Source organism: Hyperolius riggenbachi, chromosome 12 (assembly GCF_040937935.1).
Source record: "Hyperolius riggenbachi isolate aHypRig1 chromosome 12, aHypRig1.pri, whole genome shotgun sequence".
Lineage (NCBI taxonomy): Eukaryota > Metazoa > Chordata > Amphibia > Anura > Hyperoliidae > Hyperolius > Hyperolius riggenbachi.
In genome coordinates this window covers 61,725,456-61,742,722 of record NC_090657.1, presented here as the reverse complement: position 1 = coordinate 61,742,722, position 17,267 = coordinate 61,725,456, and the positions used below count along the sequence as shown (strand labels likewise).

At 44.4% G+C, this 17,267-nt stretch overlaps 2 protein-coding genes across 2 annotated transcripts in view; one reads left to right on the top strand and one right to left on the bottom strand.

The window, feature by feature from the left end:
• Nucleotides 1-183, bottom strand: part of CSNK1D (casein kinase 1 delta) — a 95,426-nt gene extending 95,243 nt beyond the window's left edge. The window contains exon 1 of the mRNA XM_068262996.1: nt 104-183. The gene's annotated coding sequence lies outside the window, so the exon portion shown is untranslated. The remainder of the gene's footprint in view (nt 1-103) is intronic.
• Nucleotides 184-896: 713 nt separating this feature from the next.
• On the top strand, nt 897-16,289 carry LOC137542338 (nicotinamide N-methyltransferase-like). The gene is made up of 4 exons (XM_068264163.1): nt 897-1,960; nt 5,840-6,040; nt 12,419-12,626; nt 15,655-16,289. The coding sequence occupies exons 2-4, from the start codon at nt 5,893-5,895 to the stop codon at nt 16,106-16,108; spliced, it is 810 nt and encodes a 269-aa protein (XP_068120264.1). The 5' UTR covers nt 897-1,960; nt 5,840-5,892; the 3' UTR covers nt 16,109-16,289.
• Nucleotides 16,290-17,267: the final 978 nt, after the last annotated feature.

The following is a 17,267-nucleotide window of genomic DNA, read 5'->3' as shown; positions in this document are numbered from 1 at the left end:
TCCCTATTTGTAGTTCCAGGCCAAGCAAAGTATGTCTCTGACAATGTACTGTAATATATAAAATGTCACTTTATGCTGTATGATGCAGCAAAGCTGCACTTACAGTTCCTTAGGTACTTTGAGCAGGCTTTCAGTGCTTCCTTCTGGATCCACAAGTCTTTCAACAGCCACACAGGATACCCCCGGATAATTCACTGCAAAAATGTTTTTAGGTGCTGTGTAAGGTCCCCTCTGAGTGCCACAAGTTCCTCTCAGGCTCCTCAGAGATGTATTCTGCAATCCTCTTCAGTCACCAGGCCACCAGATTCTCCAGCTCTTCACAGCAGCCACTGGCAAACACAGCTCTCCCTTCCTGTTGCCTCGGCAACTCCTCCTATCAGGGGCGTAGCTATGGGGCGCGCCTGAGCCCTACACAGTCACAGGGGGCCCGCAGCCGCAAGGACCTGGAGGGGTGGCAGCATGAGGGGAGAGCTTGGTGGCACGTCGGTGGGGAGGGGGGACGGGCCCCCCCTCCCTCACCTTGGGCTCTCACCCTCTGCATCCCCCTCCAGCACTAAATATTGTATGTATGCAGGCGGCGGGCAGTGGCGGCAGATACATAACTTCCGTGCGCTTCACTGATGCTCCTCTCTCTAGCCTCTGATGCGACTTCCTGTTTATACCGGAAGCCGCGACTCGCGTCAGAGGCTAGAGAGAGGAGCATCGGTGGAGCGCACGGAAGGTATGTATCTGCCGCCACTGCCCGCCGCCTGCATACATAGAATATTCAGTGCTGGAGGGGGGCGCAGAGGGGAGAGCCCAAGGTGAGGGAGGGGGGGCCCGTCCCCCCTCCCCACCGACGTGCCACCAAGCTCTCCCCTCATGCTGCCACCCCTCCAGCCCCCCCAAAATGGCCCTGAGTGGGCCCGAGGGGAGGGGGGCCTAATCTGGGGGGTGCCGCCTGTCACTCACTATCTAACTGGGGGTCCCTGTCACTATCTACTTAACCTGGTGGTCCCTGTCACTCACTACCTAACTGGGGGTCCCTGTCACTCACTACCTAACCTGGTGGTCCCTGTCACTCACTACCTAACCTGGGGTCCCTGTCACTCACTACCTAACTGCAGGTCCCTGTCACTCACTACTTAAACTGGGGGTCACTGTCACTACCTAACTGGGGGTCCCTGTCACTCACTACCTAACCTGGGGGTCCCTGTCACTCACTACCTGAACTGGGGGTCTCTGTCACTCACAACCTAACCTGGGGGTCCCTGTCACTCACTACCTAACTGGGGATCCCTGTCACTCACAACCTAACCTGGGGGTCGCCTGTCACTCACTACCTAACCTGGGAGTCCCTGTCACTCACTACCTAACCTGGGGGTCCCTGTCACTTACTACCTAAACTGGGGGCTCCTGTCACTGCATACACTGGGGGGTCCCTGTCACTACCTGAACTGGGGGGTCCCTGTCACTACCTGAACTGGGGGGCACCTGTCACTACTTACACTGGGGGGCTCCTGTCACTGCCTGAACTGGGGGCTCCTGTCACTACCTAAACTGGGGGACTCCTGGCGCTACCTTAACTAGGGTGCACCTGTCACTACCTAAACTATCCAGGCCAGCCAGCCCAGCATCACCACCAGCCAACCAGCCCAGAATCACTGTCAAAAAGGCCACAGCATCACCACCAGTCAGGCCAGCATTTACTTCAACCAGCCAAGCACAGCCCAGCATCACCACCAGCCAGCCCGGCCACAGCATCACGCCAGCCAACCCAGCCACAGCATCACTGCCAACCCAGCCACAGCATCGGCCACAGCATCACCGCCAGCCAACCCGGCCACAGCATCACTGCCAGCCAGGCCACAGCATCACTGCCAGCCAGGCCACAGCATCACTGCCAGGTCTTTCAGCCCACATCCAGCCAAAAACAGTATTGCCTGGCACAGCAGCCAGTACAGGAGAATTCAGAAGCCAGGTGAGAGGTGTCTACCGTATTAAGGGGGCATTCTGCCTATTTATGTGAAATGCTGTCTATTTATGTGTCTCATGACTGCTGAATTTGTCTGGTTGGGGGCCTCAGGATTGCTGAATTTGTCTTGTTGGGGGCCTTACGATTTGTTGGGGGCCTCATGATTGCTGAATTTGTCTTGTTGGGGTCTTCATGATTGCTGAATTTGTCTTGTTGGGGGCCTCATGATTGCTGAATTTGTCTTGTTGGGGGTCACATGATTGCTAACTGTGAGACTATGGGAAAAGCTAATTCATCATCATATGAAACAATAGCATTAAACCTACTTTTTTAGCTTTTTAAAACAGAAAATAAAACTGTGAGGTTTTAAAAAAAATGAATATATTTTTCAGGAGTAGGAAGGATGAAATTGTTTATCTTCACAGTTTATTTTCAACTTGGATTTTCCATAATGTTCATGTATGAGTTAAAACGTTTGTACAGTATTTAGTTTAAATTGCTGTTGCCACAAGGGGGCCCAGGGATTTCTAGTTACGCTCCTGGTGGGGGAATGTTAGGGTGGAGGGCCCTGGAGGAATGTTTGGGTGGGAGGTCCGAGGTCCGTGGGGTTGGAAGGGCGGGGAAGGGGGTGGGGCCCAGCGCCCGATATTAAGCGGGCGACCATTTTTGTTGTGGGGGCTTAGCATGTGGTGGGGGGCGGGGGATTTAGAGGGGTGAAGGTGAATTGCCCATGGGGGAGTTAGGGTTAGGCGCCATCAGAGGGGGTTATTAGTTGCCAATCGGGGGGAGTTATTAGCTGTCCACAGGGGAGGGGGTTGTTAGTTGCCCACCAGGGGGAGGTATTAGTTGTCCACAGGGGATTATAAGTTACCCGCTGAGAGTATTAGTTCCCTCCAGGGAGGAATGTTAGTTGTCCACATGGGGAGGGAGTTATTAGTTGTCCATGGAGGGTCATTAGTTGCCCGCAGGGGGTATTAGTTCCGTCCAGGGGGGGTTGTTAGTTGTCCATAGGGAGGAGAGTTATTAGTTGTCCATGGGCGGTCATTAGTTGCCCGTGGGGGGGGTTATTAGTTCCATCCATGGGGGTCTGTTAGTTGTCCATGGGAAGGAGAGTTATTAGTTGTCCATGGAAGGTCATTAGTTGCCCGCGGGTGGGGGGGGGGGGGGTTATTAGTTGCTCACCACAGGGGTTATTAGATTAGTTGCCCACCAGGGGAAGGTTCTGTGTGAGAGTAGGGCGGGATTAGGTCATAGTGAAATATTGGCAAATATTACTGATATTTCACTATATCAATTAAGTAGTAGCCTAATCTGCCCCTTGCTGGCACCCAATTACCCGCTCACACCCTCAGATCACCCTCAGACCCCCCCCCCCCCCCTATCACCTCCCCAGTGCATTGCTTGCATCTATTCCCCTTCTAATCATACCCTGAGACACCCATCAATCACCTCCTGTCACTACCTGACACTCCCTAGCACACCTACCCATCAGATCAGGCCCTAATTGGCCCCGTGTGGGCTCCTGATCACTCGGCAAAACCCTCAGATCCCCCTCCGGACCCCCTTCCGATCACCTCCTCCGTGCGTTGATTGCATCTATTCTCCCCTCTAATCCCCCCCTGAGACACCCATCAATCACCTCCTGTCATCACCTGTCACCCCCTAGCACTCCTATCCATCAGATCAGGCCCTAATCTGCCCCCTGCGGGCTTCTGATCACTCAGCCAAACCCTCACCCGCCCCACCACAGTGACAGATTTTTTTTTTCTGATCACTGCTGGTCTCTACGACTTAATTGTGGCTGAGACCAACCGTTATGCCACACAATACGCAACCGCCAATCCAAGAAGCTATCATGCCCAGCCTTTTCAGTGGAAACCACTCCAAGTTTCAGAACATAACATTTTTTGGGGCCTTCTCCTTAACATGGGTCTAGTCAAAAAGAATGTATTGCGGTCTTATTGGTCTATGCACCCAATACATCACATGCCCATGTTCTCTGCTGCCATGTCCAGGTCACGATTTGAGAACACCCTGCGCTTCCTGCACTTCAGTGCCAATATAACCTGTCATCTAAGAGGCCACCCTGCTTATGACCGGTTCCAAAAAAATCGGCCCCTCATAGACCACCTGTCATCAAAATTTGCAGATGCTTATACCCCTGCTAATACCCCTGAACAGGCATTTTGAGGCATTTGGTTTCCAGACTACTCCTCACGGTTTTGGGCCCCTAAAATACCAGGGCATCCCACAAGTGACCCCATATTAGAAAGAAGACACCCCAAGGTATTCCGATAGGTGTATGGTGAGTCCATAGAAGATTTTATTTTTTGTCACAAGTTAGTGGAAAATGACACTTTGTGAACAAAAACAATAAAAATCAATTTCCGCTAACTTGTGACAAAAAATAAAATCTTCTGTGAACTCACCATGCCTCTTAGTGAATACTTTACGATGTCTTCTTTCCAAAATGGGGTCATTTGGGGGGTATTTATACTATCCTGGAATTTTAGCACCTCATGAAACATGACAGGTGCTCAGAAAAGTTAGAGAAGCTTCAGGCTTCTTGCACACCAAGACGTTGCATTAGGTGGCACGTTAAGGTCGCATAACGTGCACCTAACACAACGTATGGTGCTGCAAGAGCCGACGGTAGAGTGAGCCGCGTTAGGCGGCTCGAGTCCTATAATGTCTCCCAGAGTGGCGCTGATTGGCCAGCGGGACCACGTGATGCGGAGCGAGACACTCTGCATCACGTGGTCCCGCCGGCCAATCAGCGCCCGCCAGTGCAGTGAATATTAAGTAGCCATGTGCGCGGCTACTGTAGCTGGCTCTCCCCGCCTCCTCCGCCCCCCACTGCGCATGTGCAAACAGTCTAACGCGGCTATAGCCGCTCCAACGCTGTAGCATGCTGCACTTTGCACAGAACGTGCAGCGTTACATGTAACGCAACGTGGGCTGTGTGAACAGCCCACTTGTGTTACATTGCTGTGCGTTGGGGGAGCGTTACAGGCGCACTAACGTGCGCCTGTAACGTCTTGGTGTGCAAGCAGCCTCAAAATGGGAAAATTCCCTTTTTGCACCATAGTTTGTAAATGCTATAACTTTTACCCAAACCAATAAATATACACTTATTGGATTTTTTTTTTATCAAAGACATGTAGCAGAATAAATTTGGACAAAAATGTATATAGAAATTTTACTTTATTTAAAAAATGTCAGCACAGAAAGTTAAAAAAATCTTTTTTTTGACAAAATTCATGTCTTTTTTGATGAATATAATAAAAACTAAAAATCAGAGCAGCAATCAAATAGCACCAAAAGAAAGCTGTATTAGTGACAAGAAAAGGAGGTAAAATTCATTTAGGTGGTAGGTTGTATGACCGAGCAATAAACCGTTAAAGCTGCAGTGGTCTGAATGGAAAAAAACGCTCTGGGGTTTTATGACTGCAGTCCTTAAGTGGTTAATATGCTGTTGCGTATATTTTATACCAGAGAGGAAGTTCTGAGTTCAGGTCCGCTTTGAGAGGTTTTTTTTACCCTTAAAAATTTTGACAATTTGCTGAGCTCATGATTCCTCTTTTTTTGCCTCCTAATGTTATGAAATAACAGCTTCTTGTTTATCCAGTCAGTCATGCTTACCTGTACTGATAAGTACTTATTTCTCTACTCCTGGATTACACTTAACTTTTTTTTTCCATGACCCAGCAAATGTCCTGCACGTAGACTACTATTCTGTGCAAAAATCTTGTTTTTGTGGATATCAAGTTCCAGCAGTGTGATCAATCAAACTGACAGTAGAACATTCACAGTGGGAAGGTGTGTCTCCATTTCTGCCAATGACAGGGCTTGCTTTTTGCTGATGAATCTCCACTATCCCCACAGTGTCCAGTATTCTTCAGCCTCTCCTGGAAGCATCACCACCAAGAAAAAACACCATGTCTGATTTCACCGGTCCAGAGCAGTACCAGAACTTGTTTGACCCCAAGGCATACTTGGATGACTATTATCGTCTGGAGGGTGACTGCATGGGGGATGAGTACCTGCGCTTTTCCCTTAAACACTTGGCTCAGATATACAGCTCAGGTAAAAACACTGGACATTAGTGATGAGCACAGATTTGGCATTGTTGTAGTTTCGCATTGTAATTCGCAATTACAATGCAAAATTGTAATGCAAAATTTTGGGGAAAATGGTTAATAATAATATAAACGTAATCAGGAACTGTACTTTTGCTATTTTTTTGCATGCCATCTTTCAGGGCTGATGTACTGCTGTGTGTAAATGTATGTATTTCTCTACTAAAAACTTGCTTATGAGAAGGCGGGGACCACACTTGCTAAAAAATCGCATGCGATTTTGCACAATGTGAAATGGCATGTAATATATTTCTGTGGGGCGCACACATAGGCACAAACGCACAAATTATCATTGGGGAAAAACTTAATTCTTTTTTGCATGCATTTTACTGGGTTAAAATTTTGCATTTGTATACAAATTTTCTCGCTTGGTTTTTTACCGCAGCAACGATCCTCTGTTCTCACGCCACCGCCAGTTTTCGTAATTGCTGATGCAGCAACTGCACCTGCGTACTCCGCGTATCTTTCTTTGCGTTCCAGCCTGCAATAGCATCCTGCGCTATTGTAGGCGGGAACGTAAATAAAAAGATACATGTAGCTCGGGGTGCGCAGGCGCTGTTGCCGGCGACTTACAAGTCGACGGTACAACAGTAACGCAACTAGATGCAAGGGGGAGAACGGAGGATCGTGAAGGACCGGCGCGGTACAGGAAGACTTCAAGGGGTTGGCAGAAGCCCCAGGTAAGGGAAACCCTTTGTTTGTTTGTTTTCCATTCAGTTCCGCTTGTTTCTTGTTTCTGCTTGTTTCTCTTATTTTTAAATGTTAATATAAAGGAGATGTAATGTTGATAAGACCAATGTGATTTGAATGATGAAACAATTATTCAATTAAACTTTTCTCCTAAGTTTTCTAGGTGATATTTTCACATCTTATAAAATGCCTTTTTGGTGGACAATCTTTAAAAGATATTTATGCTGTAAGATGTAAAGTTTTTTTTTTGCACATTCACAATTTTCATACAACTTCTAATAAATGTGACCCCTTCCTTATAGTGAATAAAGATTCAGTGCGCTAAATATTGTGTAGCTCCCAACTGTCCCTTTTTCAGGACGATAGTCCCTCTTTTATTTTCAAAAACCCTCTGTCCCTCTTTCTTGTTCATTTGTCCCTCTTTCAGGACTGATGCGCAAATCTATAGAAAAAGCAGCATTACTTGTAAATCCACGTGTACATCTGTAGTGAAAATTGGATAGATCTGATTTTGGACTAGTCCTAACCTGCTCAAGGGGGATTGCCAGGAATGCCTTTGTTTTCAAAAGAATTTCCTGGACAGCAGTGGCGCAGTCCAATAGCCAGAATAGTGTGCCAGCTTGGAGACAGGCTTGCTAACATATTTGTATTGGTCCTTTCCAGTGTTGCTTGCAAATTTTCGCCAAAGTAATTTTCGCATTGAAAATGCTATTTTCAATTTCGAAAAAAAAAAATTGCGAAAATAGCTTACATTTTAGCGTTTTTTGCAATTTTGACCACTAAAATGCAAAACATCTACTGGTATATTTTTACTGCGAAAATTCACATGAAGCATGAAAAACGCAAAAAAAACCGCAACAAAACTTATTTTTGATTACATGAAAATCGAATTTAACGTCATTTTTGCGAAAATTAATGCTAAAAAGAATATTGGCATTTTCGGTCATCACTAGTCTTAGACCTAGAAAAAGAGAAAACAGATAACAGAGAATCCTCCAATGAGGACATGTACTACAGGTAGTCCTCGGTTTACGAATGAGATAGGCTCGTTCTTAACCTGAATCTGTTCTTAAGTCAAAACAGTGTATGAAACGCCCCGACTATTGCTCCGCCCTGTCGAGGACGGGGCGGAGGCACAAAGGAGAAGAGAAGGAGGTACAGGAGGACAAAAGGATATATGGGGGGGGGAGGGGGAAGAAGAGGTGGCACAGAGGGACACAGTGGATGATGTCTCCTCCTCACCAAGGAACGGCAATGCTGCTGCTTTTCAGGACACCCTGAGCTTCCTGCTGCTGCACACTTGCAGCAGAAGCAGGTGATCGAACATGTGTGGAAAGTGGGGCTTCGTTTAGGGCAGGGCTCCATCTGGGTCAGGGCTTCATTTGGGGACCTGGAATGCCTTTGCCTAAAAACGGCCCTGCCGCAAACATAAGTCCAAGGTAGGTTAGCACACCAGTAATTTAACTGTTGCTTTATTCCATCAGTTAGTCCATTCTACTAGTTGACAATTGTTTCAGGGCCCTGATGGTTGCCCTTTATCAAAGCATAGGAGCAGACATAAATGTAAATGTGTGCTTCCATGCTGTGTTAAAGGGGAATCCGTCAGGGTCCCGAAGCAATTGTCAGCTAGAAAAATGGCCTATTGGATGGAATAAAGCAATGCTTCAAGGATACCCGAGGTGACATGTGACATGATGAGATAGACATGGGTATGTACAGTGCCAAGCACAGAAATAACTAGGCTGTGTTCCTTTTATTCTTTCTCTGCCTGAAAGAGTTAAATATCAGGTATGTAAGTGGCTGACTCAGTCCTGACTCAGATAGGAAGTGACTACAGTGTGACCCTCACTGATAAGAAATTCCAACTATAAAACACTTTCCTAGCAGAAAATGGCTTCTGAGATCAGGAAAGAGATAAAAAGGTTCAATAGTTCATATATTTTAGCTCTGGCATACTTCAATGAATGTGTCATTGAGCAAAAACAATAAAACAGTTAAAACTTAAAAAGTAGGTTCAAACATAAAATAAAAACGTGGAATATCTTAAAAAGTCATTTTTAGCGTTTGCCTTGCTATCCCTCGACATGGAAAAGGCGTTTGACACAATAGATTGGTCCTTTATGCACGCCACTTTGTCGAGGGCCGGTATAGGTGGTTCCTTCCTAAACACTGTCACCTCCTTATACTCTAACCCTGTGGCACATCTGAAGCTTCCTACTGAGTCACCTGCACCAATACCTATCCGAAGAGGTACTAGGCAGGGTTGCCCCCTATCCCCAGCCATATTTGCGCTAATAATCGAGCCCCTAGCGAATAAATTAGGTCATCTCCCGACATTCAAGGCATAAAACTTAAGAACGCTGAATACAAAGCCAATCTCTTCGCAGACGATTTACTTTTAACCCTCTCTTCCCCGCACACATCTATCCCAAATTTACTTCAAATAGTCAAACAATTTGGGCAGCTCTCCGGTCTTACCTTGAATATCAATAAATCAGAGGTACTTTTTGCTAATCTCCCTAAACGAAACCAAATTAGGCCTATCCTACCAATCCAAATATATTACATATTTAGGCATAAAAATTTCTACCGAACCATCCGATCTATTTGCATTAAATTATAAACCGATTCTGTCTGAGCTGAAGGGGGACATGTTGAGGTGGAACTCTCCCTCGATTTCATGGTCTGGACTCATTCAATCAATACGTATGAATCTTTTGCCACGGATCCTCTATTTATTTAGATCACTCCCGATACAGGTAACTAAAGCCTCCCTAAAGGACCTCCAAACTTCAATCTTCAAGTTCATCTCGAATAATAAAAAGAGTAGAATAAGACAAACAGTTATGTATCTTAATAGGGAGAGGGGAGGGCATGGGGGTTCCTGACCTTTTCAGTTATTATAGAGCGGCTCAGATAGCTCAGATGGCACAGCTACATGCTACTCATAACAGGCCACTCTGGGCTGAAATTGAAGATGATTTATTGTCGCCAATTAGCCTGGCGGCCCTCCAGTGGTCTCCACGCCTTTCTCCGGCAAAATACAAAAAGCAATCACCCCTGTCAGCCCATTCACTCTCTATCTGGCAAAGGTTGAGATTTAATAAAAAATTGCAATCTGTACCTATCCAAATGCCAATACTTGGCAACCCTGATTTCCCACCTGGATGGGACCCACGTCCATTCCACTGGTGGGCTTCGCATAATTTCCTTACATTGACAAATTTTCTTATTAACGACAAATTTCCGGACTAGTCCACATTTTGCTCACATATTAAATTTCCACCTACAGAGAGCTTTAGAGCTGTTCAGATATATCACTAACTAAAAGCTCTCATACAATCGAACCCTATTCCTACAACGCACACTATTTATGAGCACTGGTGTAGCCGGAGACCGCTGGAGGGCGGACTTATATCTTATCTATATTCCACCATATCCCAACCTTTGGAAACTAACAAACTTCCATCGATGATAGCCTGGGAGGAGGATTTAGGACAGGAACTTAATATTAAACAATGGTCCAAATGCTGCCTTACACTAGCCAAAGGAAGTAATTACTTCACTCACATTGCGACTAATTACAAAATCTTACATCGCACCTACATAACCCCCAAGAAATTGCATATTATATCTAAGGATAACTCCCGCCTATGCTTTAGAGGGTGTGGACAGGTAGGCGATCTTGCACATATATGGTGGTTCTGCCCAATAGCAAAGAAGTACTGGGCCCAGGTGGCTTCGGCCATAAGCACAGCTCCTGAGATATCTCTCCCTCCTGATCCCCTCCAATTATTATTAGGACATAAACCCCAAAGATGGAAATACCCGCAGCACAGATTAGCTCAGCATGTGGCAAAGGCGGCTCGTCTTTACTTAGCACGCCAGTGGTTAAAACCCAACCTTTCATTTGACATGGCGGATGCCATCATTATGGATATACTTATATCTGAAAGATTGTTAGCAATAATAAATGATACAATGTTATTTTTTACACGCACCTGACAACCATGGCTCTCAGCCTCTATGTCTCTGGGACTGCGGTCCTGCGCTCTCACCTTCTAGGGGCTATGCCCGCCCTTACGGTTGTCCTGCATTGATAAATAACAAACTGACCTGCATGTTACCTTTTGTTTGTTTATATGTTTGTATGTTATGTTGATAAATTGAATGATACCCTTTGCTAAGGGAAAAACTAAGAGCTGTAAGTTTTCTATTGAATTCCTTAATAAAATTCTTTGAAACTAAAAAGTCATTTTTAGGAGAAGGAAGATATATATAATCATTTATTTCATTTGTTTATTTTCGCCTCGGGTGTCCTTTATTTCTGCCGCCGGGACGTGAAGCTCACGTCCAGGAGGCTGCTCTGCTGTGGTGCCGCGCCTCGGCGCGGGCACGCCCCCGTGCCCACGTGCTGTCCCCTGGTAGCCCTGGGATCAGTGAACGGGAACATGGTTCCCAATCACCGATCCGTGTCCCCAGCAGAAAAACCAAAGCGCTCTTACAACAGGCTTCAGTCTTTCTGTACGTAAAAATTTCCGCATCCCCCTTGTGCTTCCACTTAGCGAGAAGCACAAGGAGGAAAAAAAAATTCAAGATGGCCATCTTGTGGCCAAATAGTAAAACTACATCTACATATTTTTTACATTACAGTTTATACATATAATAACATTAAAAATTAACTGTTTATTTCCCACACCAAAATATTACCCAAATAAATTTTTTTAATGGAAAAAAAAATTACAATTAAAAAAAAAAAAAAGACATAAATAGTTACCTAAGGGTCTGAACTTTTTAAATTTGCATTTGAAGGGTTATATACTACGAACATTTTTTTAAATTATAAGCTTGTAAATAGTGATGGACGCAAAACGGAAAAAATGCACCTTTATTTCCAAATAAAATATTGGCGCCATACATTGTGATAGGGACAAAATTTAAATGGTGTCATAACCGAGACAAATGGGCAAATAAAATACATAGTTTTTAATTATGGTAGCGTGGATTATTTTAAAGCTATAATGGCCAAAAACTGAGAAATAATGAATTTTTTCCATCTTTTTCTTATTAATCCTGTTAAAATGCATTTATAAAAAATAATTCTTAGCAAAATGTACCACCCAAAGAAAGCCTAATTAGTGGCGGGAAAAAACAAGATATAGATCAATAAATTGTAATAAGTAGTGATAAAGTTATTAACGAATTAATGGGAGGTAAGAATTCCCTGCGGGCTGAAATGGTTAAATTACTGATGTGCTATAACCTACCTTGGACTTATGGTTTGTGAATTCTGGTGGTTTGGCTTGCCACTTTTGGTTATGCACCCTGACTATTTGTACTTTTTTACGGCCAAGGCCCACTATCACCAGCCGCCCTCTAACCACCAGAACCTTCCACCCCCAACACCAGGGGTGTAACAGTAGCCCCTGGAACTGCTGGGGGGCCTGGGGGCTGTGGGGGCCCACTCCTAAAGATGTCACCACCAGTGAAACATTTCAGAATGTAAATCAGGAAGATTTTACAATGGGCAAGCACCGACTAAATAATTTATAAAGTAAATAATAAAAAAATAAGCAATTTTATTCATTACGTTATTTTCACTACAGTTCCAATTTAATGTTTGTTTTTATTCTAGGTAAAGTAAAAGGTGAAACTCTGATCGACATCGGCTCCGGCCCGACCATCTATCCGCTCCTGTCGGCTTGTGAAGTTTATAAGAACATTATATGCACAGACTTCACTGACAGGAATCGGGAGGAGTTAAAAGCATGGCTAACCAATCAGCCGGGATCATTTGACTGGAGCCCAGTGGTGAAGCTTGTGTGCCAGCTGGAAGGGGACAAGTAAGTGTTAGACGCATCGGGGCTGCAGCTAAACCAGCTTTACAACATACACTCTTTGACTGATTTGGAGAATATGATGTTGCAGACAAATATTTTTATTTTCTCCCGCCCCGCAGATCCCTTATCTAGTAACCACTGAGGGGTTTTCCCCTTATGGACCAGTGCAATTTTCACCTTTCAGCACTCCTCCCTTTCATTTACCAATAACTTAATCACTACTTAATCACTACAAAATGATCTATATTTTGCTTTGTTTTTTTCACCAGCAATTAGGCTTTCTTTGGGCGGTACGATTTGCTAAGAATTTATTTTATTCTAAATGCATTTTAATGGGAATAATAAGAATAAAAAGGAAAAAATTCACTATTTCTCATGTTTTGGCTAATTATAATTTTAAATTAAAACATGCTACTGTGGATAAAAGACACACTTTTATTTACCCATTTGTCATGGTTTTTATATACAAATGTTTTATTTGGGTAACTATGGGAGAGTGGGGGAGGTAAGAGGTTAATTTTAATGGGGGATTTATTTATTTTTATTGAATTTAATGAGTTATGGTGTAATTTGCTATTTGGCCACTAGATGCCCCCCCTCCCCCCAGTTTGTTACTCCTGTGTACTGTGTGCACATAGAAGAAGCAATGCATGTATGTTTTACTCTCACTTTAGTTAATGACCCTCTCATTGATGCTGGTTTTAGTTGATCGCATGCATCGCATGCACCACCTTTCAAAGCTTCTCCCAGATAAATATCATAAAACCCCTTTGATGCTCCAGGCAAGTCATCACATGGGAGTTTCCAGACAGTAGCTGGGCAAGGGTCACCAAATCATCACAGCGGACCAACCTTCCATTGAGCGACACGGGGGAAGGTGTGGAACATGCCCTAGTCATCTCCATTTATTTCAGTGTCATGGCTATAATAGCCATTTGAAACCCCCCCCCCCCATCTCTTTAGTGGTGAGGACCATGTCATGGGGTGGGCATCAGCACTGTGGAGTCAGCATGAACTTTCTGGAATGTATGGGGTTTTTCTGCCACTCAACCTCCCATCGTGACACAAAGTTTGTGGAGGAGCACCCACTGGATAAGATGGCGTGCCAATACCTCAGCCCCTGGGCCTCCAGGGACAACAGCTATAATCACAGAAGTAGGTAGGCACCGCCAATAGTATTAGATAGCTGTTTTATTCAAGTGTGGCAGCAATGACAGACGCTGTTTCAGGCCTTAAAGCCCTTCCTCAAATTGCAAAAAGCCAGAACATACAAACAAAAACAGTGCACCTTTAAATACAGTCCCCACGGAGAGCGGGCCAATCCCAATACTCCGTGGGCGGAGCTGTGCGGCGGACCTGATGGGGAACCCCACACTCTAGTAACAGGTTGTTACTCCTTGTTTTGAAAACAATGCTCAGGATAACCTCTGACTCTGAATTTATTGATCATATCCCTCCTCCTCCTAAGCCTGTCTTCCCCATTACTGACAATCAGATCAACACGCGTTAATTGACTCAGTGGAATGCTCTCCCTAGTAGATCGAGGATGAAAGCTATCAAAGTGTAAAACTGAATTTCCATCAGTAGACTTCACATAAATGTCAGTCTGGAATACCCCATCTACAAACCTGACCTGAGTGTCCAAAAATGAGATATGTGAAACATCACTATGAATTGTAAATCGAATATGGGGATAAGTGGAATGCAATTGGGACACAAAGTCCTCCAAGGACTCACGTGACCCCCTCCATACGCAAAAGACATCATCTGGGACCGCGATGGGTTCAAACGTGGCCCCCTCCTATTTATTTATGGGCCGTTTTGAGGAGGCATTCATCTATACCAACGAACTTTTTCGCAGACATGCGGCCTGTTGGTGGCGATATATAGATGATGTCTTTTGCGTATGGAGGGGGTCAAGTGAGTCCTTGGAGGACTTTGTGTCCCAATTGCATTCCACTTATCCCCATATTCAATTTACAATTCATAGTGATGTTACCTCCCATTGTCTCCAAACAGGGCCTTAGAATAATAATCTAGAAGAGATATAGGGTTGGTAGGAATTTTTCCACGGAATTCCAATTTCCAGATTAGAAATTGACTTACCGCGGTGGAAATCAGCATGTATAAATCATTATGAATCGTAATTCCATGGAAATGCCACATTACCGCAAAATTTTAGGCCAATTGCAAACCTGCTGGACCAATCAGAGAATGCAGAATTGTACTGCGGAAATAACACTACTGCGACAATGTTAGGCCAATCAGAAAGTTGGAAATATTAGGCCAATCAGAGAATGCAGAAGTTTTCCATGGTTACCGATCGGTATTAATATAATATCAATCATCCACAAAAAAATTTACAATTAACTAACTTTATTGACAAAATAACAAAAACATGACATTCTTTGGAAATCAGTATGTGGAAATTCCAATTTCTGTGGTATTCTATGAAAATCAGAAAAGACACATCGGAAATCCGTCCGGGTCAGAAATCGACATTGAAAATTGGCATTTCCGACCATCCCTACTTAGATGCAGGGAAGTAAGTAGTTTGGAGTGGCACCGTTTGGTTGGCCTCGCAGGGTCCCCTTCCTTCATCGGATAAGTGCAGACATTTGGTGTGCTTACCAACATTTAGACTCTTACCTAGATACAGGAGGACCAAGCATCTGCTTTTGCTTCCACTGTCAAATTTTAAAATTGAGTACATTTTTATGACCATGTCCACCTTCCTCAAATCCTAACCTACCCCCTAACTCTAACTGACACTAACCCTAACAAACATTTTTCTAACCAAAGTAAATTACACTTACTTTCTAAATCCCTCATCAAAACAAAGTAATACTGAGCTTCTTGGTAGTGAGAACATCTATTTTGGAAGCTCTTTCTACTTTATATTTGTGGGTAAAGGTCCAAGAGCAGAGTGTTGCAAAGCAGCCCAATGCACCAAGATTGACCTGTCCGTTACCTAAATGTTTGACTGGCATGTTTCTTGACTAATACCCTTTTCTTTTTTTTTCCATTCCAGAGTACCATGGACTGAAAAAGAAGATCATCTGAGGAGAACAATCAAGCAGGTCCTGAAATGTGATATTTTGGAAAGCAACCCCACTGATCCGGTGGTGCTTCCACAGGCCGATGGTCTCATTAGCTTTCTGTGCTTTGAGGCTGCCTGTAAAGACCAGCCGGCCTATGTCTCTGCCCTGAATAACATCACTACTTTGTTAAAGCCAGGAGGCTACCTGGTGTTGAGTGGAGTGTTGGGGAACACCTACTACATGGTGGGTAAGGTGAAGTTCTCAGGCATCTTGCTGACGGAAGACTTTATCAAGGAGGCGCTGAGAGGGGCTGGATACACCATTGTCAGTTTTGAACGTTCTGATACAACAGAAGAATCATTTCAGGACAAGTCAAACTTTAATGCTCTTTATCTGGTGCTTGCTCAGAAAAAATGCACAGGCCTGAAGGGAGGTTCAGATTGAAAAATGAGGCCCACTTTAACCACTTCACCCCAAAGGCGTTTTACGCTAACGGACAAGAGCGATTTTCACCTTTCAGTGCTCATCCCTTTCATTTGCCAATAGCTTAATCACTACTAATCACAATTACAGTGGGTTGCAAAATTATTCGGCCCCCTTGAAGTTTTCCACATTTTGTCATATTACTGCCACAAACATGCATCAATTTTATTGGAATTCCACGTGAAAGACCAATACAAAGTGGTGTACATGTGAGAAGTGGATCGAAAATCATACATCATTCCAAACATTTTTTACAAATCAATAACTGCAAAGTGGGGTGTGCGTAATTATTCGGCCCCCTGAGTAAGTACTTTGTAGAACCACCTTTTGCTGCAATTACTGCTGCCAGTCTTTTTAGGGTATGTCTCTACCAGCTTTGCACATCTAGAGACTGAAATCCTTGCCCATTCTTATTTGCAAAACAGCTCCAGCTCAGTCAGATTAGATTACAGCGTTTGTAAACAGCAGTTTTCAGATCTTGCCACAGATTCTTGATTGAATTTAGATCTGGACTTTGACTGGGCCATTCTAACACATAGAAATGTTTTGTTTTAAACCATTCGATTGTTGCCCTGGCTTTATGTTTAGGGTCATTGTCCTGCTGCAAGGTGAACCTCCGCCCCAGTCTCAAGTCTTTTGCAGTCCCCAAGAGGTTTTCTTCCAAGTTTGCCCTGTATTTGGCTCCATCCATCTTCCCATCAACTATGACCAGCTTCCCTGTCCCTGCTGAAGAGATGCACCCCCCGAGCATGATGCTGCCACCACCATATTTGACAGTGGGGATGTTGTGTTCAGAGTGATGTGCAGTGTTAGTTTTCTGCCACACATAGCATTTTGCATTTTGGCCAAAAAGTTCCATTTTGGTCTCATCTGACCAGAGCACTTTCTTCCACATGGTTGCTGTGTTCCCCACATGGCTTGTGGCAAACTGCAAATGGGACTTCTTATGCTTTCTGTAAACTTGCCACTCTTCCATAAAGGCCAACTTTGTACAGTGCATGACTAATAGTTGTCCTATGGACAGAGTCTCCCACCTGAGCTGTAGATCTCTGCAGCTCGTCCAGAGTCACCATGGGCCTCTTGACCGCATTTCTGATCAGCGCTCTCCTTGTTCGGCCTG

What these genes read in the sequence shown, in the direction of transcription:
- LOC137542338 (XM_068264163.1), top strand. Translation starts at nt 5,893, where the DNA reads ATGTCTGATTTCACCGGTCCAGAGCAGTACCAGAACTTGTTTGACCCC. An exon ending in GGCTCAGATATACAGCTCAG is followed by an intron (nt 6,041 to 12,418) that starts GTAAAAACACTG and finishes TTTTTATTCTAG; the next exon opens with GTAAAGTAAAAGGTGAAACT. An exon ending in TGCCAGCTGGAAGGGGACAA is followed by an intron (nt 12,627 to 15,654) that starts GTAAGTGTTAGA and finishes TTTCCATTCCAG; the next exon opens with AGTACCATGGACTGAAAAAG.